The following is a 24,380-nucleotide window of genomic DNA, read 5'->3' as shown; positions in this document are numbered from 1 at the left end:
GTATCCCGAGTCCACATAACTGGGTAAAGAGACCACAAACAGCCTAACTAATGTCCTCTCAGGAAATACTTCCCCAGAGAACAGCAAAGCGATGTAAGGACAGCAGGGAATGGAACTCCTCTGCTCATTCTATACAGTATCTGGGAGGGTATCCGGACCAAAATAAATGTTCTGCCTTGTAACATGGATTTCTCTGCACGTTTCCGTGGCTGCCTCTCCCATCAGAAAGCTCCTTGAGGGCAGGAACCGGGCACCATGTCCCGCCCCTCGCTCTCAAAAGCAGTGCTTTGGCAAACAGCAAACAATCAATACGCTTTGTTGAAAATGTGGTGAAGAAATGTGGGAAAAGAGAGGACGAGTGAGATAGAGGGAAACACTTTTTTGCTTTTCAAGTCCGACAACAGGTTTTTTTCTCCCCCCCCCCCCATTTTAAGTTTATTTATTCACTCTGAGAGAGACAGTGCAAGTAGGGGAGGGACAGCGAACCCCAAGCAGGCTCCCTATTGTCAGCACAAAGCCCGATGTGGGAATCGAACTCACAAACTGTAAGATCATGACTTGAGCTGAAGTCGGACACCGAACCGACTGAGCCAGCCAGGCACCCCTTCTCTCACTGTTTTAAAATTTAAATTCTAGTTAGTAGCATACAGTGCAATATTGGTTTCAGGAGTAGAATTTAGCGATTCATCACATACAACACCCAGAGCTCGTCACAAGTGCCCTCCTTAGCACCCACCACCCATCTAGCCCATCTCCCACCCACCTCCCTCCATCAGCCCATTTGTTCTCTATCATTAAGAGTCTCTTGTGGTTTAGGGGCACCTGGGTGGCTCAGTTGGTTGAGCGTCCGACTTCGGCTCAGGTCTCGATCTCGCGGCCCGTGAGTTCGAGCCCCGCGTCGGGCTCCGTGCTGACCGCTCAGAGCCTGGAGCCTGCTTCGGATTCTGTGTCTCCCTCTCTCTCTGCCCCTCCCCTGCTCGTGCTCTGTTTCTCTCTCTCTCTCTCTCTCTCAAAAATAAAACATTGAAAAAAAAGTCTCTTGTGGTTTGTTTCCCTCTCTTCTTTTTCTTCCCCCTTCCTGTAAGTCCATCTGTTTCTTAAATTCCACATATGAGTGAAATCTTACAGTATTTGTCTTTCTCTTTTTCACTTAGCATAAAAACATTCCAGTTCCATCCACGTGGCTGCAAATGGCGAGACTTCATTCCCATTGATGGCTGAGTAATAGTCCAATATGTGTGTGTGTGTGTGTGTGTGTGTGTGTGTGTACATACATATACACCACATCTTCTTTATCCATTCATTAGTCGATGGACATTTGGGCTCTCTCCATAGTTTGGCTATCGACAACAGGTTTCTTCGCTGTGGGGGTGAGGGAAACTTTCATTATGATATTGCCTCCTTCAGTGTGGGGGGCGGGGGAGGCAAAAAAGAGAGGGGGACGGGGACAAGCAGAGTCTACAAAGTTGTTAGGCAGGAAGGTACCGGGTGCCAAGTGGCACGTTTAGCCTTTTGGGCAGGACGGCTGAGGAAGGACCAGATGACCCCGCTCCTTTGGACCGTGCGTTCAGGGGTGTCCACGGACAGTCAAACGGACTGTGCTCAAGTAAAGCCCCAAAGGGCGGCAGAAGGCTGCTCATCTTTTGGTGCTCGTCTTTCCGGAGAGACGACACAGGGCAGGGCTGGTGATAGGTTGGCCAAGGGGAAACGACTCAAAGCCACGGACGAGGCTGTTCTAAGATGAAGGCGGAAAGACTCCCCCGTGGTTTTCCCGACTACAAACAGAAAGCAGCCGCAGGAGTTGATCAGATTACCACCTGTTTTCAGGGAGATGACGTGGAAGTTTACCTACTTGATGACCCTGTGGCCTCTGGGTACGTGTTACTTCGACCAGTACTTCCATGAGCAACGAGGCCTTTTCCTGTGTCTTACTTCTAAATGCAAAGGTCCCTTATGTAAAGCTGACAGATATATAGCAGCAGTGGGAGGAACCACACTCTTGAGTGGAGGAGGAGAGGGTGGAACTTTCCCACTGAAGTCCGCAGTTCTTCCTTGTGGTCTGGAACAGTCCTGGACTCATCGAACTTGGGGCACGTCAGGGCTGAGGGAAAGGCAACCGCGTGCACTTCACCTTCACTAACCCTGACAAGGTGCCTCCCACCCGCCTCTCCCCGGGGTCAAAGAGACCCACACAGAAACCTCGCCACCAGCCGGTGCCCTACCAGTCCAGGCCTCCTCTCCTTGGGAGCACATCCCTGCCGGAGATGTAGGCTGTGCTCTAGAAAGGAACCCTGCAGATCCAACGGCGACGGCTGATCAAGTCTGCGTGTCTCTGTGACAAGCAGCAGCTAACTCTGAAAGAAAATGTTCAAACAATCCAGTTGTCTTCAGCTATGCATCTGGATTTTTCTGGACTGCGATCCCCCCCGCCGCCCCCTACCCCGTTTACATGTGGCTGCCTGGTTGCCAAAATCCAGCCCTGGCTTCTTGGTAGAGAAAAACAGCAAAACAAGTCCTGGCGGGAGAGACCACCTTCTCGAACAGTTAGGCCAATTCTGCCCGTACAGTGCTCGCCATCAAAGAGAACACGCACAGAAAGAAAAGCAGGTGGAAGGCTAATGAACGGAACCCTTGGGAGGAAACTAGCCGCAAAGTGAGTATCATTTGCTAATAGATGTTGTTGTTGTTGTTGTTGTTGTTTTCTGGTTAAGACTTGGGGCGGGCGGGGGGGGGGGGGGGGCGGGTTCAAGCTTTACAAAAATCTTGCCTACTTTGATACCTCTGCTTAGATGCCGAACAGGCATGTTCAAATACTGCTACGCCCCAAATTGAGCTCCTGGTCGCATGGCCCCCCAGCCTTCCCTTCTGCATCCTCCCCAATCTCAGTAAATGACAGCGCCACTCCCTTCCCTGCGCGGGCAAGGACCTGTGGGTCACCCTTGCCCTCTCTTTTTCCCACACCCACTTCTGTTCCGCCAGCAAGTCCCATCGGGTCTACTTTCAAGGTCACCTCTAGAGTCTGGGCCCTTCATTCCGCCTTTGCCATGATCACCCCGGTCCAACCCCTTATCCTGTCACCGCACGACAGCAATGGGCTCCTCGCCCGTCCCCCCTGTTCCCACCTGCCCCTTACAGCCTATTCTCAGCTGGTCAGAGGGGCAGAGGGGGCTTTTCAAAATGCAAAGTCGGGTCCCTCTTGTGCTCAAACTCCTCCAATGGCTCCCCACGACACTGGAGTAAAACCCGAACCCTCTGTGACCTGCAAACCCCAGAAATTCCTCAGGCTCCTCTCCGACTCCTCCCCACCCTTCCCACGTGGGCCACACCACCTCCCCCTCTCCTTGTCCCCCAAACACTGATATTCACCCCATCCACCACGGCCTCCCGGCCTTCGTGCTTGCTGTTCTGTCTACCTGGAAAGCTTTCCTCTGGATTTTCTCCTGTTCACACTTCAAGTTTTACTCAAATGTGAACGTCTTTGCAAAGCCTCCCCTGCTCCCCTGATTAAAAAAAAAAAAAAAAAAAAAATCCGAGTACCTCTGACGCTTCTTACCTCCTTTCCCTGACTTACCTACTTTTTCTCCTTGGCACTTATCACTAATACATTATGTGCTGGACTTCTGTATCTTTCCCCCCACCGCTGCTAGAATATAAGGATAAGATTTTCATCTGTTTGAGTCGAGTGTTAGGACCAGAGCAGTCAGGTACTCAGTAAATATATACTGCACGATTGAGGGCTACATCAGTACTTTTCAGTCACGCGTCTATCCTGAGTGAGCCAAACAGGCTTAGAAAATGAAGAACCAAAAAATGGACTGCTTGGGCAAATGGTACACATCAGACACAGTGACCGAAGCCACTGAAATTCTAGTTCTTGTAATGGTGGATGAGTGGTTGGGGCCCAACTCTTCCTCAGAGAAAAAAGCTGGAATAAAGACGAAAAATGCCTTCTTAAATACACGGAAGAATTAGAACCTAGAGAGATAAACATAAAAGCTGCTTTTGTCCCGCGGGCATCTGTGGACCTGTAAGAAACGGCTAGCAACTTTTCTGCATTCCTGGCCTGCTATAACAGCTAGGGAGGCCGAAGTCAAACCCTGGGTCTTCCAAAGGAGCAGGCTATGACGAACCATCCCCACTTTGAGCTGAGGTCTCAAAGACCTGTTATGGTCAGAATGCCTGTGTCCCTGCAAAGGTCAGGTGTTGAAACCCTAACCCTTGAGGTGACAGATTAGGAGGTGGGGACTTTGGGAGGTGATGAGGTCACGAATACGGAGCCCTCATGAATGGGATCGGTGCCCTGATAAATAGGCCCTAGAGAGATCTCCCTCTCCTTCCACCATGTGAGGTTACAGCCAAAAGCAGCTGTCTGTCTAGGAAGTGGGCCCTTACCAGACACCAAGTCTGCTGGCACCTTGACCTTGGACTTCCCGGCCTCCACACCTGTGAGAAATACATGTCTGTTGTCTACAAGGCACCCAGGTTCCGGTATTTTGTTACCGCGGTCTACATGGACTACAACAGCCCTCGAACTAGAAACAACCAGAGTTGCTGGCCTTTCATCACCTGGAGAGTTCCAAGAACTACAAATCTCGCATTGCTTGAAGGTGGTCTCACGTGATAGGACCCCCAAGCCCTGGCAGAAACAGATCAAAATCCTCTCTGGAGGAAGGTGCCATCACCTCAGGCCTCAATGTATTCCTTTTTTTTTTTTTCCCCCTAACATTTATTTATTGTTCAGAGACAGAGACAGAGCATGAGCAGGGGAGGGGCAGAGAGAGAGGGAGACACAGAATCGGAAACAGGCTCCAGGCTCTGAGCTGTCAGCACAGAGCCCGACGCGGGGCTCGAACCCACGGACCGCGAGATCACGACCTGAGCCGAAGTCGGACGCTCAACCGACTGAGCCACCCAGGCGCCCCGGGGCCTCAATGTATTCCTATATACAAGTTTTCTTTTTTTTTTCAACGTTTTTTTTTTTTTTTTTTTTTATTTTTGGGACAGAGAGAGACAGAGCATGAACAGGGGAGGGGCAGAGAGAGAGGGAGACACAGAATCGGAAACAGGCTCCAGGCTCCGAGCCATCAGCCCAGAGCCTGACGCGGGGCTCGAACTCACGGACCGCGAGATCGTGACCTGGCTGAAGTCGGACGCTTAACCGACTGCGCCACCCAGGCGCCCCCCTATATACAAGTTTTCAAATACGATAACCAGCACACAGAATCCAACACACTAGGAAACCAGATACCAAGAGTGACAGCCAGTTGACCAAAGATGGCCAAACTGACTCACAAGCCTTGAGATGCTGGAATGTCAGACGTGGTCTATGACACAGCCATGCGATCGGGCCTGCTACGCTCAGGGAACTGAAAGGCAAGCTTGAAAACTGCAGCCGAGGAGTAGACACTATTTTAAAAGAATTGGAAAAAAAAAAAAAAAATCCAGAGCAAATACCATGGAAGGTGTAGCATATTCACAGTGGGCTGAGATGCGGAACTCAGAGGACTTGTCATCACAACAGTAATCTGACTTTATCCTCCAATAAAGATAAAGGGAAATAGGTAATCTTCAAAACAGGGGTGAGAATTCACTTCACATGTTTTCAGCGGGAACAAAACCAAACTGTCAGCTAGCAGGAATAGACAGATTCCTAAATCCTGTGTTGGAGCTCGGGGGAGGAAGCAAGCTCTCTACAAGAGAGTTTATCAGAAGAGAAAAGACCAGAGCCAGTATCCAATGTCCTCCTTCTCCAACCCTATAGATATGGAGGCACATCCTGTATACAGCCTTCTGGCAGCCCCCCAAATCTAGACCCCCCACCACGGACGAGAACCTCCATAGCTTCCACAAATTGTGACCTTAAGTCTACTGGACAAGAGCAGGAATACTCAGAAGTCTCATAGAGGCTCTGTCTGCTTCCCACCCTATCAGAGACTCTTCACTCAAGTGATGCTAGAAATAACCATCATTCCTGCAACCAACAGCTGTGTCACATCCCGTTCCCCCCTCCCTCTCCGCCCTCACCCTCCCTCCCCGAGCTGCTATCTTTAAGCCACAAAGCAGACAAGAGAAAAACAATTAGTCACCCCCAGGCCTTGCCCACTTTCCCCACCACCCGTGTTATTCCCAGCACAATCACTGCAGAAAAGAAGCCGGCTCTGGAAGCCAAGCAGGCACCTACAGGTCTGAAAGACTTGAAGACTTTTTCCAAGACTTCGTGGAGCGTCTTCTTGCCGCAGGAGGAGATGTAGTCCTGTGCTAGCTGCAAGAAGGGCAGGCAGTCCTCGCTCTCACTCCACACGTGCTGCGCGCCCACAGGCGAGGGAGAGGAGAGAACAAAGACACACATTTATTACACTCGGTGTGAAATACAGACAGCCAAAAAGATTTTTTTTTTTTTTTTTTTGCATTCCATAAATTGGAAGGCCTCTGTTCCAGGGTAAAATTCCCATGTTCGTTCTCGATTTGCTCGCATTGAAGGGGACGAGAAAATGCCTACCCTACGGGAAACCCCCATGCTTTCGGTCCATAGTCTCACCTGCTCAATTCATATCCACTCCCCCACCCCTGCCCCACCCAACCATTTCCATAGCCCTTCTAGGGCTGGGGAAGGAGGGTTTTAAAGCAGCAGGGAGGAGAAACCAAGGGTTTGCATGATCCTTGGCTTTGCCTTCAGCTGTGGCTGAAGGATTAATTAAGCATAATCTGTAACCATTGACTTGCAATGAAACATTCTTTACCCAGAGCAGCCTGCAGAGTGGGGGTGGTGGTAAATTTACTTCCAAATGAAATGAATTTAAAATCAACAACAACAAAACAGAATGAAACAAAATGACTTTAAAAGAACACACAGAGGGGCGCCTGGGTGGCTCAGTCAGTTGAGCGTCCGGCTCCGGCTCAGGGCATGATCTCAAGGTTCGTGAGTTCGAGCCCCGCGTCAGGCTCTGTGCTGACAGCTCGGAGCCTGGAGCCTGCTTCGAATTCTGTGTCTCCCTCTCTCTCTGCCCCTCCCCTGCTCACGCTCTGTCTCTGTCTCTCTCAAAAACAAACAAACAAACATTAAAAAAAAAAAATTAAAAGAACACGCAGAAAAGCCACCACTCCATCACTGGGAAGCAAAGGCTTTCGGAAAGCTCACCTTCTCTTAGGATGCATTAAGGTGGCATTGCTTCACAATGTCAACATGCACCAAGGACCTGGTTTTAGGTTTTACTTTTTCTTAAGGCTAGACACGGTATATTGGTTTTGTTTGTTTGTTTGTTTGTTTTCCCATGTGAGGACATTTGTTTTAGCACCTCTTTAAGACGAGATAAGTCTCTCCCATAAATGTTCAAGGATCTGGAATGAGCCCAAGAAACAGGCTGAGAGATCTGGGGGGCAGAAGCCCCCCTGCTCTGCACATCTGAGCTGGGGAGAGGCACTGGGCCACTAGGGTAACATCAGGGTGTCTAACCAAGAGTCACTGTTTAGAGGGGCCCGATCAATGACAGTGCAGAGGCATGGGAGAGAGGAAGACACCCGGAAGTTAAAGCAAGAAGCAGAAACGAGGCAGCAGGAGACAAGATCTATTTGGAGAAATGGTCCACGTCTAGCACACACTCGCTCCCTTCCATTAATATAATGATTAGGGCATCACCCCAGAGAGTTCCATGTCAATCACTCAAGAAACATTTTACCTCCTTCCTTCTCATTGGAGCATTTCTAAGGACTGGACCTATAGACTTAACTGCTCAGATCCAAGAGACTAACTGGACGCTAATGTGCCCTTTCCACTCCAATTATCTGTGTTTCACAGATGGAAAGGTCCATTTCTGACACATGCTGCTTGAATTCCAGCAGACTTCTAGAGGAGCTTCTGGCTCAACCTAGCGAAGACAACTTCTGGCTTCTCTAACTTTAGAGCACAGCTCAAACATGAGTCCCTATGAATTAGAGACCCTTAAGAGTTGCTGAGCAGCTGAAATGCCATTTATGTAATGGTAGTTTCTTACATTGTATGAAAGGACAAGTACAAAGTGCTTTTATAGCCATTATCACACTTGGTTCTTAATCAGTAGGGATTCAGCAAGAACAATAAAGTCCTACTTTAATGTAAGTTCTGCTCAGCACCCATTTTCATACTCAAGTTTTTAAAAGTTCCAGCATATTTAAAATTCTTATCCAAGTTAAAGATGGGATTAACATCTAGGTGAAGATGAGAAAAAAAAGTAAGAAGTTTCTTAAGTCCCTGGCTGGCACGCAGTGGGCGTGCAATAAATGGTGGCTGGGAGTGTCCTCTTTCCCCTTCTGTGTCGGCAGGAAAATGGGGAGGAAGGGGTAGGGCTGGGCTTTCCATGTGCCACAAGTCTAAGGGCCCCCACTGAGCAAATGAGACACCCAGTGTGACCTCACTGAGAACACTCCCCAAAGCAACCTGGATTATTGTTAATTCAGAAATAGTGTATCTATGAAAACCTTGTATACCTATTTTCTAAAATACATTTGGACCTTAAATTACAAAGTAAACTAAGGAAAGTGTGATCACTCAAGCAACAGAATTGCACCGTATCCACTACTGCTTGGAAATCAGACAGATTCTTTAAGTGTTTCTAGGGCATTTTTTAACATATAACGTTTATTTATTTTTGAGAGAGAGAGCTTATGTGCTTACGAGTGGGGGAGGGGCAGAGAGAGATGGGGACAGAGGATCTGAAGCTGTCTGGGCTACTAGCACAGAGCCCCATGCGAGGCTCGAACTCATGAACTGTGAGATCATGACCTGAGCTGAAGTCGGACGCTTAACTGACTGAGCCACCCAGGCGCCCCTGAGTGTTTCTAGGGCATTTCTAACCTCGTGAGGAGAGTGTTCGTGCCACAATTTTCATGACTCCGCTTTTGGAGCTATTGACTTATGAGTATATTTTGGGGAAGGAAGACCTAACACCTGCCGGAAGAGCCTTCTGTCCAGGCGGCCTAAATTTACTTCATTTGGCTGTCTAATTCACCCTGGATTCTCAGTCATGTTGGTTTTGGGGGCTTAAACAAGTTTTAACCGAATCTCCGCCCATACGATAACGTGAGGCTACACGGGGTTTGAAATCGGATAGACCCACGTGTACATGGGTGCTCAGAGGACATCGTTTATTAAATGCTAATTGGTTCAGACCCATGGTATCTCATAACAAAAAGTATTGTTGTATTTATTGCAACTGTTTCCTTCCACATTTAAGGCAGTTCTCAAAGATCCATAAAAAACAAGGTAAGATGAACTAAAAAATGAGTCCGTAGTTGGGAAAACGACGGGAGGAAAAGTATATAAAACCAAGTGAGATTAGGACAAACAGGGCCAGGTCAACGGACCTGGCCACCTGTTGCGGATGGGACACAGTTGTCGCTGTAGCTTACTACAGGCCTGTGCAATCAGTGTCCCACGGCAGTGTCCCCAGATAAAATAGATGTGCTCTTCAGAGCTATTAGGCAACGATGGTAATCTCTGAGGAAGAAGAGAAGGGCCCGTTCTAAAACCAGGAGACAGCAGAGAGACTGGTGGCTGGGCAGACGCTCCTGAAAACAGATTCTGGGGTCTAGTCTTAAACAAAGACAAGTGGATGACTGGAGACCCGGAATCCCGCACCCCAGGGCGTGACCAACAATGACTTCAACTTGGATATTGAACCAAATGGCCACTTTGGCCATGAAAAAAACCATAGCAGGGGTCAGAGAACCTGTGGCTTTGAACAATATAACTCCCTGGCAGATAATGAATCTGGATACAGAATGTACTGACTTTCTAACTGTGTAGCAAGAGCCAGGGTGCCTGTTAGAATAGGAGGAATGCCAAGAGAAGGCTTCCAAAAGAGAGGCCAGCGGTGGTCCTGTGGCTTCAGCCAAGTATCACGACACCCCCCCCCCGCCCGCACCCCCCGACTTATTAAAACACAAGTGTGGGGGCGGGGGGGGGGGGTGGCACCAAGAACCTGCAGTTCCAGCAAGTTCCCAGGTGAAGCTCATACTGCTGGTTCTGAGAACACACTTTGAGAACCAGAACTTTGACTCATCACATTTGGGGAAAGAGGGGCAAAGGTGGAAATCCCTGGTGAGAACTTTGATTTTAAAACAAGCCATCCGTGGCCCTTCTTTCTGTCATTAAGTTGGACCAGAGGTTATCATCAAAGCTTGTCCAGCGTAAGACAATACAACCAGGCCGTCTGCACAAAGGGGAACGAGCACCTTCTGTGTTCTATAGTGTAGATGAGAATATCCAGCTCATCCAAAAATGGTATCCGATCACTTCGGCAATTCAATCCGACAGGTATCTTTTGGGGCACAGCCTGTGCTCCTATTGTTCTAACACCTGGGGAGATGGCATGTGGCTTCCTGGGGCTGCGGCACAGTGGGGGATCCCGGGGGGGGGGGCGGGCAAAGAACGCACCTGTTTCTCCTCCCTGGACTCAGTTATCTGAGTCAAAGGGCCATTCGAGGGCCGAAGGGCCTCACTCTTGCTGCGTGGGTTTTCCGCCATCATTAGGACCAGGGAGTCCATTCTGAGTTGGGGCGTCCTAACCCAAAACTCCACGCTGTCCATCGAAGAGATGGTGGGAGAGAGGAGGTACAAGCTGTCTCATGCCCCCGATAGGATTCTGCCCAGGGTAAGAAGAGTGCGTGGCCAGGCCTACGACCTGCTCCGTGTGCCAAGCACTGAGATGTGCTGCTGGGGAGGAAACTGAGGCTCAGAGAGGTTAAGCAACGCGTCTGTGGTCACATGGGGAGCAAGGGGCAAAGCCAAGACGTCAACGGCGGTGTGCACGCCTTCAACCTGAGCCTCAGCTCCCTCCTTTGTAAGTCACAGAAAATACCACTCCTCACAGGGTAGTCATAAAGATGACAGGAGATCACCCGTAGACTGCCTCTCATTTAGCAGGAGCCCACAGTGCTTATTCCCAACTGTTTAAACTCATGGGAGCGTGACTTTACCCTCCTCAGGATTACCGCTCCGTGAATATACTAAGGACATGCATACTTTTTCCCTGAAAAAAAAAATCCCTCTATGTGAATGATGCACAGCCACTGTGGAAGGCTTTACAGTTGGTTACCACTCTTCCTCATTGGCTCCTCACAATAATGTAATACGCATAGGATTATCCTCATTTGACACAGGAGGAAATGGAGGGTAGAGTCTAAATTAGACATGAAGGTGCTTTTTTTCCCCCCATATGAAATGATGCAATCTCATGTAGAAAAGTTATATTGTTTTGCTCCAAAGTGAAAAGGTTGTTCTTTGGTCACACAGGTAAGAAGAGGGACAGGCCCAGGACAAAAATCGGGGAGGAATATATATAAATAACAAGCATAGACATACGTATAAAATTAAATCTCATGGTCCTTCTATAAATAAAGCTTTTCTTCTTTAATAGAATGACAACCGCTGTCTTGGTTTTTATACTGAGGAGAGATTAAACTATACAAAATTTTAAATCCAAACATGTTTTTGATGGGTTGGCAGAAAAAAAAAACAGGACAATAAGGCAGCTCATCCCTTCTCCAGGCACCGGGGAGGGGCAGGGCTGTGCTCTTTGTTTAGAGTTCTTGCTCCTGGCCTAGGACAAGGGGGGAGAGCCGCTGGGGCTGCCAGGGCCAGGAGAGGGTGCACACACGTCCCTCAGTCCGGCTGCTATGTGAGCGGGTGCCAACACCCCACTCCTCGAACCTGACGAAGCCCTCAGGTCCTTCTGGGTTGGCAGAAGGTAGCACACCACGCTCTCGGCCCCCTCCCTGTCACACCTGTAGAGCCAGGCAGGGTTGGCTCTGTCCCTGAAGGCCCAACACAGAGGGCAAAGGCAGCTGCATTTTATCCCAGGATCTGACCTTGTGTGCTGTCCACAGAGAGAAGCCTGAATCAGGGCAGCAGTTTGGAAAGGGACAGTGTGAACAGAATGGCCTGTGAGCTGAGAAGAGGGAACAGTGCACAAGGGACCCAGGAGCTGCCAAAGTGGAGGGAAAACAAAAGGAAGTCCTTGTTCCCAAGGCCTCTGGAGATCCTGGCTTGATCCTGCCTGCGGGACATGCCTCATGGTGCAAATGACAAGCCTCTGGACTTGAGCTTCAGTCCTGCCTGTCGCTTCTTAGTGCTATAGTCCTGGACAGATTCCTTAAACGGAGCCTCGGTTTCCCAGCCTACAAAATGGGGATAATACCTAAGTCATAGACTTTTTGTGAGGCCCAGTAGGAAGCTGCCCTTGAACCCACAGTCTGAATGTCACCCCTGGGATGCTGTGTCTTCAGGACAGGGCCGTGGATTCAAGTTGCTCTACCATTTATTAGTTATTATTCAGAGGAAAAGTTAGTACACCTTGCTGGGTATCAGTTTCTCCATCTGTAAGATGGGGAAAATTACAGAGAGGGCCTTGTGAAATTACCAAGATTAACTAAGTACATATACACAAAGTACACAGAACTGTGTCTGCTATATAGTAAATTACACAAGTGGCAGTTACTGTTCTTTGAAGCTGTCATTCTTGAAGTTTAACATCTGTCTTCTTCAATATCATTCACTCATTCATTCTTACAAACGTGGACGGAGCACCTACCACATAACCGACGCTGCTCCAAGTTCTGGGATACAGTGCTAAAGACAGAAAATGCCACTGCGCTTCTGAAGCTTATTTTCTCCCTCCTCATGGGGGGCGGGCAGAAAATTCACAATGTCAAGTACTAATGAATGCTATGATTTGAATAAAAGAGGGTGAGGTGAAGGAACGTGTGGCCAGGAAGTCGTCTCTCAGGCCTGAACAGCATAAAGGAGCTACCCATGTAAAGAGGTGGGGGCAGAATGTTCTAGGCAGAGGGGACAGCAAATGCAAAGGCCCTGAGGCAGAAATGAGCTTGGCATGTCTGAGGACCAGAAAAGCCATTGTGGCAGGAACACAGTAATCAAGGAGGAAGAATGGTCCAAGATGAGGTCAGAGGGGTGGCAGGAGACACATCACGTAGGCGCTTGAAGCCAGGGCAAGGCTCAAGTTTTACCGTGAAAGTTATAGGAAGTCAGTTTAGGTGAGGTGGGGAGTCATAGATCATGACCTGGATTATATTTGAAATCCAGAGTGACTGCTGTGTGGAGACTGCCAGAGAGGTATTAATATCACCACCCCTATTTTAGGCACTGGGAAGGTACTAATGTTATCATCCCTCATTTCCAGATGTGGAAATCATGGCATAGAGGGATTAAATAACTTTCCCCAATGCACACAGTTAGACATTGTGGGCTGGGGTGCGAACCCAAGTAGCCTGACCCGAGACCTTTGCACCCCTGACCACTATGCTACACTGCTTCTCAGATGGGTACAATGGCCCCAGGAAAGTGAGGGCAGACATCCTATTCTAGGAGGCCCTGGCCTGGTGAGCAAAGTGAGCCCTCAATAAATGTTTGATGAATGAATGAATGAATAAATCATGTGAAAACACTTGTAAATTGAGAAATGCTATGTAAATATTCTTAATGTTAATCTTTTGAATTAGAGTTCCATTTATCTCAAATTTCTTCTAATGCTTATCAGATTTTCCTGGGAAAAGGAAAAGGACAGAGGTAGGACATTTACTTCATGCCTCAGTCCCTTTAACTAGGGGCAAACAGCAGCTTGACCAACCTGGTCTGGGGCAAACGTGAGGAGAGATCTGGGCTAAGAAAAATCTGGTGGTTGGCACCCTGTCTGTTATGGCCTCCAGAAACTTTAAGAATGTTCCAGTATTGAGGTGCCTGGGTGGCCCAGTCAGTTAAGCATCCAATTCTTTTCTGCTCAGGTCATGATCTCACAGTCACGAGATTGAGCCCGGAGTCAGGCTCGGTGCTGGGCACGGAGCTGGTTTGAGGTTCTCTCTCTCCTTCCTCCTCTGCCCCTCCCCCACTTGCACACCACGCATTCTCTGTCTCCTCCACCCCGCAAAAAAGAAAACAAAAAGAATGTTCCAGTCTACCCAAGGGATTACTTTTCCCTCCTATCTTCTTTCTTATCTATTTCATTTACTTATGAAGAAGCAAATGAAGACGTTCAAGCATTTTACTCATACAGGTGAGGAAACATTTAAAATATGTTATGAGTGGCCTTGAGAAAGGTGTGATATGCATAATGTTTTGCGATGATGGTTCTCTTTGGAGTAATTTCTTTGGGTAGGTCTACTGCAGTTCCAGCAGGAAGGCCATGTGGAACTCTGCCCTATAAAATCCAGAACCTTGAGTGATTCTTGCTCTGTCTCACACAGTAAGGGGGGGGTTAGACCACTGGCAGACTAGGCTTAGAAGGAACTCCTAACCAAACCCTAACATGGTAGCTAGGTGGACCCTGGTGCCCTTTCCAGCGTATCCCTGGGGCTTTCTCACACGTTCGCAACGGAGTAAATCCCTTTCGAATGATCTCCCATTTTTCTCAATAACAAGTAACACTTTTTTTTAACTACAGTTAACCGTGTTCTTGCCTATATTTATAGCTTAGCTGTTCTTCACAAGTAACGGTGATGCAGGTGTTCCGATGAACCTCATGTTACAGGAGAGGAAACCGAGGCTTTAAAAAAAAGAGGCAAGCTCTGAACTCCGGGGAAGCCCAGATCTTAGGAAATGGTTACGTGTTTCATCTGTGGGATCATCATCCGGGTGCTGGTATCATGCCCATTGTTTTGATGTGTACACTGGGCTGGGGGGAAGGCATCTGACCGGTCACACAGGCAGGGAACTCAAATCTGGCTGTCACCCAAGGCCATCTCTCTTCTAGTGTCGCACTTTTGGGGCCCAGGTGGCTTCTTCTCGTCCCGCGGGGTTGGGTGCCGGTGGTGGGAAGGGCGTGTCTTACTGTCATGTCGTACACAAGCCCTCACCTCTCTGGGGGCCGAGGAAGGCGGTCTCGCTGTCTCTCTAACTCCTTCGCGAACTTCCCGTGGGTGGCAGGGGCGCGCGGCCGCCGGGGCCTGGGCCCCGCTTTGTCTCACCCCACCTGAGGAGCCGGCGCCAGGCCGCGCCTCGGCGCCGCCCCACCTCGGTCCGCAGGGGCGGCAGCAGCGCCAGCTCTAGGCTCCAGCCGGCGACCACACGGTAACCCGAGCCCACGGCCGCCTCCATCTTACATTTGGGGACCATTATTTTTTTCCCCGTCCTTACAAACCGTTAAAGGAGCGCCATCCTCGCCCGTTCCCCGCACCTCCCACCCCAACTCCTCTGCCCGCCGCATCCCCTTCCTAAACTGCCAGCGCCAAGATCCCAAGTGGGCGCAGGATACAAAGTCGAAGATCTGGACATCACAGTTCCAGGTCCCGGTCCCTGCTAGCACCCGGTGGGGTGGGGGAGGGGGGATTCCTCCCGTCTGGCAAAACCGGGGGCCTTCGCCGGGGCCGCAGCCGCCGCCTCCGCCGGACGGAACCAGCTCGGGCCCCGCACACCTCGCTGGAAGCTCACAGAGGAGCAATGGACGCACAGGAGGAGAGGGGGATAGGCGTGCCCGCGAGCGTGTGTGTGTGTGTGTGTGTGTGTGTGTGTGTGCCCGCGCGCGCGCACGCGCGTGTGCGTTTTCTAAGATCCGAGGTGTAATTCCGCAAAGAAGGTCCTGGAGATGGGGCATCGCTAGTGTGGACAGAGGCTTTGTGTCCAAACCCGCGGCGCAGGGGATAGCACGGGGGCGGGGGAATCTCCCGGGCGGGGACGAGTGGAGGAGTTGCGTCTGCGCATCGGGAGGGGGACGGGATTCCTCGCCCCGACGGGACGCCCGGCTGTAGGAAGCTCAGGACTCCGGGCCCTGCGGGACGGTCCGCGCTCCCCGGCCCGGGCGGGCGAGCGGCGGGGACCCTCGCCAGAAGCTCCCAGCCGAGCACAGCGCGCGGGCCGCAGGGTCGCGTCCTCGAAACAGCCCGCCCCAGCCCGGCTTCCCGGTCCTAAGGGCGCCCCTGCCCGCCGCTCCCCGCCCCCCCCGCCCCCACCAACGCTGACACGGCCGAGCCGGGCGGGTTACGCCCCCACCCCGCGCCCACAGCCTCCCGGGCGTGCGGGAGCTCGGGCGCAGGGAGGCGGCCGCGCGTCCACTCCCGCGCGCTGCAGCCGTCCCTCCCCCCCGGCACTCACAAAATTGTCCCCGCAGCCGTTGTCCGGACACAGCACGTAGAAGGAGACGCCGGGGTCGGCGTAGAAATCCATCCTGCGCTCGGTCTCTTCGGTGGCGATGAGCTCGAAGGGCGTGTTGGAGCACCATTTCTCCGCAACGTCAGCCAGCTGCTGGAAATCCATCCTGGCCCGCCGCGCCCGCCGCTCGCTCAGCCTCCTCGCGCGCCGCCCGCCTCCCGCTCCCTCCGCCGCCCGCCCGCCCTCCTCTCTCCTCGGGCGCCCTCCTCCCGGGCGGGCAGCGCGCGGCTCCGCGGGCTCTCGGGCAGGCGGCGGGGCCGGGCGGCGCGGCTCCCTCCGGTCCCGGGGCTCCTCCCGGCGGGGACTGTTTACATGCTGTGTGTACGGGGTGGGCGGCGGCCTGGACGGCGCGCCGCCGCGCCCGGCTCCGCCCCGCCCCGCCTCCCCGCCCGCCCCTCTCGGCCGGCGCGGCTTGCGGCGGGCGGGGAGGGGCGGGGCGGGGCGGGGCGGACTCCTCGGTACGCCCCCACCACTTTTTTTTCTTTTTTCTTTTTTTACAAGCCAACGCGGAGCATCCCGGAGTCCTCCGGAGCCCGGCACCGCCCCCTACCCGTGACGTCATGCGCCCCAGCCAACCAGCGGAGTCTGACGCCAGCCCGGTGACGTCACAGCGCGGGCCCGAAATCCGCGGCTCGGCCGTGTACAGTGAAGTGGGGAGGGCTTGTAGTCCCCGCCTGCGTTTATCCGGAGTTGGAAGGCCTTGTCGGGAAAAGTATTTTCCCGAAAGCGGTTTAAGCGCAGAGGACGCCCACAGAATTGCAGATAACTTGTACCTTGTCTGAGGCTAGCGATGGAGGAGCTGAGAGAATCCAAGGGAAACGGAGCTTTTCTTGTTCAGAAATCCAAGCTCTGTCCCCTTATTGATGTAAGGAGAAAAAAAAAAATGTTTGTCCTAAATACATTTACCAGACACTGCTATGAGTATCCATTTGATAGGAAGAGGACAGGTTTTGGGTGGGGTTTTTTTTGTTTTTTGGTTTTTTGGGTTTTTTTTTTTTTTTTTTTTTTTGCGTTCACATAAAGCTGGGTATTTCTTAGAAATAAGCCTCATAAGACTAGCTTGAATATTATTCAGCCTCAATTCATATTGCATAACATAAAATGACCAACTACTAGTTTGGAGTGGAGAAAGGACGTTTTAAAACAAGCGTACGCAGCCCAACAATTAATTGCACCTGTTGAATGCTCCCTGACTGCCAGGAATGGGGCAGGCATTGCTGGATTGCAAAAAATGCGTCAGAAGGGCCCCCGCCCAGAGGAATTGAATGACGACTAGCAGAGACACGTTGAATAGCATTCATTCTACAAATGTTCAATCAGCTTTTGTCTTTAAAGTTGGTCCTCTGAACCAGACACAGTGCTAGCCCTAGGGATATAAATAAGAATAATGTGTTGTTCCACCCTCAAAGGGCTGGCAGACCAGCTAAGGGAAGCTCATGACACCATCATCCCTCTGAATACACCCTTACCCAACAGAATAAGTGTGATTCTAGAAAATTGTTCTCTGGCATAGTTCTGGGATAGGGATTCTTTTTCCCTTGACTTCCCTTACTGAATCAGAGCTGTATTCCCATACAGAAAGTAGAAACTCCACTTAATCTTTCGGTAAGGGAAGAGGTCAGGATGGTGATCGGCCCAAAGGCATCCCGGGCACTGATCTTTTTCCTGATGGGAGTTGTCTTAACCTTGAAGTTAATGCTCCTGTGTAACAACCTCCTGACTTCAGAATTTCCCAATTCCTTTAAAACATTTTGGTTTAGTGACCTTTGATGGAGCATCTATTGGGTACCAGACACACAAGGCCCAGTTTTTGCCCTCAAGGAATTTGCAGACTGTAAACTAGGCAGGCGATTCCCAAGCTCCATGCCTACTTCGTATACTCACACCTTCTCCCAGTGATTCAAACACTAATGTAGGTATTGCTGTGAGGGATTTTACAGATGTAATTAAGATTTCCAATCAATTGACCTTAAGATAGGGAGATTGCCCTTGCTGGGCCTGGTTTAATCAGGTGACACTTTAAAAAGGACTAGGCTTTTCCCAGAGAGAGAGTCAAAGCATGAGATAGATTCACCATCAGGGAGATTCTCCACTAAATGACCTTGGAGATGGAAGGGGCCATCTGGCAAGGACCACACAGCGGAGTCTAGGAGCTGAGAGCACCCCCCGGCCAGCAGACAGAAAGGAAATGAGACTTCAGTCTGAACTGAATTCTGCCCATGTCCTCCATGAGTTTGAAAGCGGGTTTTCTGCAGAGCCTCCGGGCGAGAAGTCAGCCCTGACCGACGCCATGATGTCAGCCTTGAGAGACCCTGAACAGAGAACTCAGTTAAGTAGTGGCTGTGCAGGAACTTCTCATTTATAGAACTGGGAGCTAATAAATGGGTGTTTTCTTAAGTTGCTAAGTTTGTTCTAGTCTGCTGTGTAGCAGTAGAAAACTAATATACAAGACAATGGAGGAGACACGCATATGAATAAAAACATTCAGTATGCTCTTGTAAATGTTACAAAATGTTGCTTTCTTTCTTTCTTTCTTTCTTTCTTTCTTTCTTTCTTTCTTTTTAATATGGGAAGCTCAAGATAGAGCAAACTTCTGGTTCTACCATTTAAAACATTATATGCATTAGTGTGGAAGTTCCAAAAATGAAAAGCTTCCTTAAATTTGAGACTAAACTATATAAAATACATAGCTTTTCTTGGAAAGCAGGGAGTTTAGAAAATACATGTGTTTTTAAATCCATCTATGGAGTCGGCTCTAAGTGACGGATGACCATAGTTACAAACATATTTATGTAACAAATACTTTTTGTCAGAAGATGAAAAATTCTCACTATGAAAAGTAGAATTCCGGGTATAAAACAATTGCTTAATGAATTGAATACTGTTGGTTTCCTTAGAAAGACATTGAGTTGGGATGCCTGGCTGTCTTAGTCAGTAGAGCATGTGACTCTCTATCTTGGGGTCGTGAGTTTGAGCCCCACATTAAGTGTAGAGATTATTTTAAAAAGGAAAGGAGGAAGGAAGGAAGGAGGGAGGGAGGGAAGGAAGGCATTGAGTTAAAAAGCAGAAACTTTGGAATTCTGGGTTGATTCCCACCTCTGGGATTTTAAGTTTTATGGACATTTGCAACTTACTTAATTGCCTGGAGCCTCAATGTTCTCTCCTGAAAAATGGGGACAATAGTGAGACGAATTATGTAAGGTCCTCGTCCCAGAACTTGGTACACAGTATATGCCATGATCACTCTTAATGTGCTTCTGGGAGATGATTTGTAGGAAGATAAGCAGATGAATTTTAAAAGTAAAATTCAGGAGTGACATGAGGGTGGGAGGCTGGTTAGTACTGGTCACAGATGAAGGAAAACCTCATTTTTCCCAAGTACTTAGAGCAGAGTTTCTCAATAGCCGTACTATTGATATTGGGATCTGGGTAATTCTCTCTTGTGGGGAGTTGGCCGTGAGTGTCGTAGGGTCTTTAGCAACATCACTGGCCTCTACCCCACTAGATGCCAGCAGCCTCCCCCCCCCCCACCCCCCCGCCTGAGTCCCCTTAGCCTGTGACAAACAAAATTGTCTCCAGATGTCACCAAATGTTCCCTGGAGAGCAAGCCTGCCCCTTTTTGAGAACTACAGATCTAGAGAGAAAAATCTTCCACAAGTTCTGCTTCGGCCATTCTTATTAACTAATGGAAGGGGTATGCCAATAATGCAATGGGAATTAATTCTGGAAAGTACGTCTACACAACTCACTCGAACCTTGGCTTTCCTAATGTAACTGGGAAGGTCAGTTGCTTAGACAGAAAGATAATACATCACTCTGCCTCTCTCCCATTTAGACAGAGTCCGGTGAGGCATCCTGTGTAGGGCTGTGTTCAGGCTCCACATACAGGACAGTGGTCTTTCCAGAACTGCAGCCAGGTCTTTTGTGGAGCCTGAGGGTGAAGAAACATTAGGGCCTCTTGAAGCCCCTTTCTTGTTCTGCCCCTGGAAGCAGAAGGAAAGTGAAAACATCTCCATTGGTGGGCAGAGAGTTGTGTAGTCTTTGTTGTGTGTAGAGAAATGTCTCTCTCTCTCTTTAAAAAAAAAATTTTTTTTTATGTTTATTTTTTAGAGAGAGAGAGAGAGAGCAGGGGAAGTGCAGAGAGAGAGGGAGACACAGAATCCGGAGCAGGCTCCAGGCTCTGAGCTGTCAGCACAGAGCTGGACGTGGGGCTCGAACCCACGAAACAGTGAGATCATGACCTGAGCCGAAGTCGGATGCCCAGCCGACTGAGCCACTCAGGCACCCCTGTTTCTCTTTCTTATACAAATCTAGACTTGGATCTCTCTGAACCACTGTTTGTCTTTGGGAGACGTGCATTGGTGACAAGAGAAGGCGTATTCAAACCCCATGGTGGCTGAGACGTCTCAGGAGCCCAATTTGGAAATGCTGAGCACAACCTAGATTCTCCCGCTCAAACCGACTCTTCCACCCGCCCCCGTTCTAAGTCCTCTGTGGCTTTTAGCAGTAAGACTGACACTAACACGTAATTTTACCTTTTAGTTACTCCCCCATTGTAAGTCCATTCAAGGAGCCCTCCCTCCCCTCTGGCAAATCTGCTTCAGATTCTGTGGTTATGTGGTAGGAGTCGGGCAGAAAGGGGAGCGAGTGGGGCTGGTTCCACATTCACCCTTTGAGCCCATGGCAGTCACATGGTATCTCGAGGCACAGTAGACCCTGAGGTCCAGGAGGTGGTGGCTGGTAGAGATGTGTGTGATATGTCACAGCGGTGATGGCAGAGGTAAACAGAGCCCGGGATCTGGAGAAGCAACACCCAAGAGGGCGACATGGGAGGGATGAGCGCTACCCCCTCTTCTTCCTAAGACACTTAAGAAAGGGGACACCTTGGGGTGCCTGGGTGGCTCAGTCGGTTAAGTGTCTGACTTCGGCTCAGGTCATGATCTCGCGGTCCGTGAGTTCGAGCCCTGCGTCGACAGCTCAGAGCCTGGAGCCCGCTTTGGATTCTGTGTCTCCCTCTCTCTCCGTCCCTCCCCCATCATGCTCTGTCTCTCTCTTTCTGTGTGTCAAAAATAAATAAACATTAAAAAAAATTAAAAAATAAATTAATTAAAATAAAGTTTGAGGAAGCTCTGGGTTACAGAGTTTGGGTGCATTTGTCTTCCAAACATGTCTATCTGATCCAACGCACCTGAAATATTTTCCTTTTTATATACATCAAAGAAACCGAAATAGTTTGAGGTTATTTTAAGTTCTTTATTCAAACACTTCAAAATTCTATATGGTTCAATCATTCCCCTCCTTGCCCTGACTTTCATCTAAAATAGTTTCTTATAGGGGCACCTGGGTGGCTCAGTTGGTTAGGCGTCTGACTTAAGCTCGGGTCATGATTTCATGATCCGTGAGTTCGAGCCCCACATCGGGCTTTGTGCCGACAGCTCAGAACCTGGAGCCTGCTTTGGATTCTGTGTCTCCCTCTCTCTCTGCCCCTCTCACACTCATGCTCTGTCTCTTTCTCTCAAAAATAAATAAACATTAAAAAAAAATTAAAAAAAATAAAACAGTTTCTCATACTTTCTATTTCTTCTTTTTTTCCATGGAAAACATTTTTTAATGTTTCTATTTATTTTTAAGAGAGAGAGAGACGGGGCGCCTGGGTGGCTCTGTCGGTTAAGCATCCAACTTCGGCTCAGGTCATGATCTCACAGTTCGTGAGTTCGAGCCCTGCGTCGGGCTCTGTGCTGATAGCTCGGAGCCTGGAGCCTGCTTCGGATTCTGTGTCTCCCTCTCTCTCTGCCCCTCCCCTGCTCATGCTCTGTCTCTCTCTGTCTCAAAAATAAATAAACATTAAAAAAATTAAAATGAGAGAGAGAGGGAGAGACGGAGCACGAGTGGGGGAGGGCTCGTGCATGAGCAGAAGCCACCCAGGCACACCTCATACTCCCTATTTCTAAGTAAAACACATACAACTTCCTTTCAGCAACATCTCACTGGTGCTGTCGAGAGAGAAACACACAGACTTTAAGGTGGCAAAATGGCATTTTCCTCTTTTCCATTTCTGATAAAGATTATAGTTCTGCCTCTATTTTATTTGTCTGTTGAGGCTTGTTAGGACCCCATTGAAGTGGCTCATCCTCTAGAGAGGGGTCCTGAGAGCATTACTCCAGAACTCCTACAAGGGTGTGGATTCCCTCTGGGAAAAGGCGTGTATCCAGGTAATTTGCTAAACCAGAAGCCGCTGTCATGCTAGCAGCAGACGGATCTCTTATGAGATACAACGATCCATGACCCATGATCGGGATGACATCACAGAGTGTGCTGTGTCCCAGCCTTGCCTGGGAGAGCGTGCACGTCCTCAGTTACAATGCCAGGAAAGTAGCTGTTAGATCACAGCCAAGATTCGTGATGCGGTGGAAAGGTTTGGGCGATTTCACTTCCTCAGACACCGCTATTTCATCTGTAAAATGAATGTGGAATAGATGAGTCCACCTCCGAATATCTATAACCGTGTTTCATTAATTCAGAAAGAGTCAAGGTCTGTTCTTTTGTTTGGGGGCTCAAAACCAGGTGGAGAAGTGGGTTTTAGCAGTCTTACTCAACTGTCTGCTGTTCATCAATAACAGAAGCTCATTCACGCTAGCTTAAGCAAAAGAATAAAATGGCAGGAGAATGTCTGTAAAAATCCTGAGTATCTTGCAGAACCCAAGGGCAAGAGTAGAGCTCCTGATAACCAGGAACTGGAAAACTACCAGGAACTATTAATTTCTCTCTCCCTCCTTCCCTCCTCCCTCCTCCTCCCTCCTTCTCCTTCGGTCTGCCTTCTCCCTTCCCTCCTCCTCCCTCCCTCTCCCTCTTCCCTTCCCCCTCCCTGCCTCCACCTCATTCTCTCTCTCTGGCCAGATGGCTTTCCCCCTCTGACTTTGCACATCTGTTCCCTTCTCTTTAAATGTCCACTTTCTCTCTAGTTAGATGTGGATGAGAATGGCTTTCCATGATGGCAGCCTCTGCTCATCGTTTTCCATAACCCCCATTTCACCTGAAAGGGAGTCATTCATTCATCTCTGAATGCCAACTCCAATCTGATTGCTTCACCTCAGGTCAGGTGTCCATTCACGGCACAGGGTCATCAATTACAAGCATAGCTGGCACATGAAGATGGAGACACCCTCAATGAAAGGTGGTTATTGAGCTGGCAAGATACCCCCCAAATGATCTATTTCAACGGTCAGGGTAATTTTTCTATACAGACAAGTGCGAGGAACAACCGCTATAAGAAAGAACTTGACAAGAATAACAAGCATCGGCAAAGACGTGGAGAAAAGGGGCGGGGACTTTTGGTGGGAATGTAAATTGGTGCCGCCACCGTGGAAAGCAGTACGGAGGTTCCTTAAAAAATGAAAGATGGAACCACCGTATGATCCAGCAATTCCACTTCGGGATATTTATTGGAAAGGAAAAAGCCCCACTAACTTAAAAAGCTTCTGCACCTTCACGTTCTTCGCAACATTATTTATAATAGCCAAGACATGAAAGGAACCTACGTGTCCCCTGACGGATGAATAGACAAAGAAGACACGGTATATTATTCAGCCACAAAAAAAGAAGAAAATCTTGCCATTCGTGACGACATGCATGGGCCTTGAGAGCATTACGCTAAGTGAAATAAGTCAGACAGAAAACGACAAGTTCCAGTATGATCTTGCTTGTGTGTGGGATCAACCTCCTTCCCCAAAACAACTCGTAGACAGAGAGTACAGATTGGTGGCTGCCAGAGGCAGGGGGTAGAGGAATGAGCAAAATGGGTGAAGGCAATCAGAAGTACAAACTTTCCGTCTTAAGATAAGTAAGTCCTGGAGATGTAATGTAGAGCATGGTGACTGCAGTTAATAATATTATACTGTACATTTGAAAGCTGTTAAGAGACTAGATTTTTTTTAAGTTTCTTCATTTATTTTGAGAAAGAGAGAGAGAAAGAAAAAGCATGAGTGGGGGAGGGGCAGAGAGCGAGGGGGGAGAGAGAGAGAGAGAGAGAGAGAGAGAGAGAGAGAATCCCAAGCAGGCTCTGTACTGTCAGCACAGAGCACGACCGGGGCTTGAACTTACAAACTATGAGATCATGACCTGAGCTGAAGTGGGATGCTCACCCCACTGAGCCACCCAGGTGCCGTACGAGAGTAGATCTTAAAAGTTCTCATCACACACACACACACAAAGGTAACTGTGTGTGGTGATTGATGTTAACTAGACT

At 49.4% G+C, this 24,380-nt stretch overlaps 2 protein-coding genes across 3 annotated transcripts in view; both read right to left on the bottom strand.

The window, feature by feature from the left end:
• Positions 1–16,522, bottom strand: part of MTURN (maturin, neural progenitor differentiation regulator homolog) — a 28,863-nt gene extending 12,341 nt beyond the window's left edge. The window contains exons 1-2 of the mRNA XM_053898463.1: positions 16,079–16,522; positions 6,182–6,304 (exon numbers count right to left, since the gene is read on the bottom strand). Coding sequence (XP_053754438.1) covers positions 6,182–6,304; positions 16,079–16,240 — 285 coding nt within the window. The 5' untranslated portion in view covers positions 16,241–16,522. The remainder of the gene's footprint in view (positions 1–6,181; positions 6,305–16,078) is intronic.
• Positions 16,523–22,465: 5,943 nt separating this feature from the next.
• The window catches only part of PLEKHA8 (pleckstrin homology domain containing A8), a 93,120-nt gene continuing 91,205 nt past the window's right edge, over positions 22,466–24,380 (bottom strand). The window contains exon 14 of one of the 2 annotated variants that reach the window (XR_002078455.2): positions 22,466–22,589. The gene's annotated coding sequence lies outside the window, so the exon portion shown is untranslated. The remainder of the gene's footprint in view (positions 22,590–24,380) is intronic. The other variant, XM_019443708.2, reaches the window with a different exon arrangement.

Source organism: Panthera pardus, unplaced genomic scaffold (assembly GCF_024362965.1).
Source record: "Panthera pardus isolate Hobbes unplaced genomic scaffold, ASM2436296v1 HiC_scaffold_8, whole genome shotgun sequence".
Classification (NCBI taxonomy): domain Eukaryota; kingdom Metazoa; phylum Chordata; class Mammalia; order Carnivora; family Felidae; genus Panthera; species Panthera pardus.
Note: the sequence above shows the minus strand (reverse complement) of the source record. Positions and strands in the feature narration are given on the sequence as shown.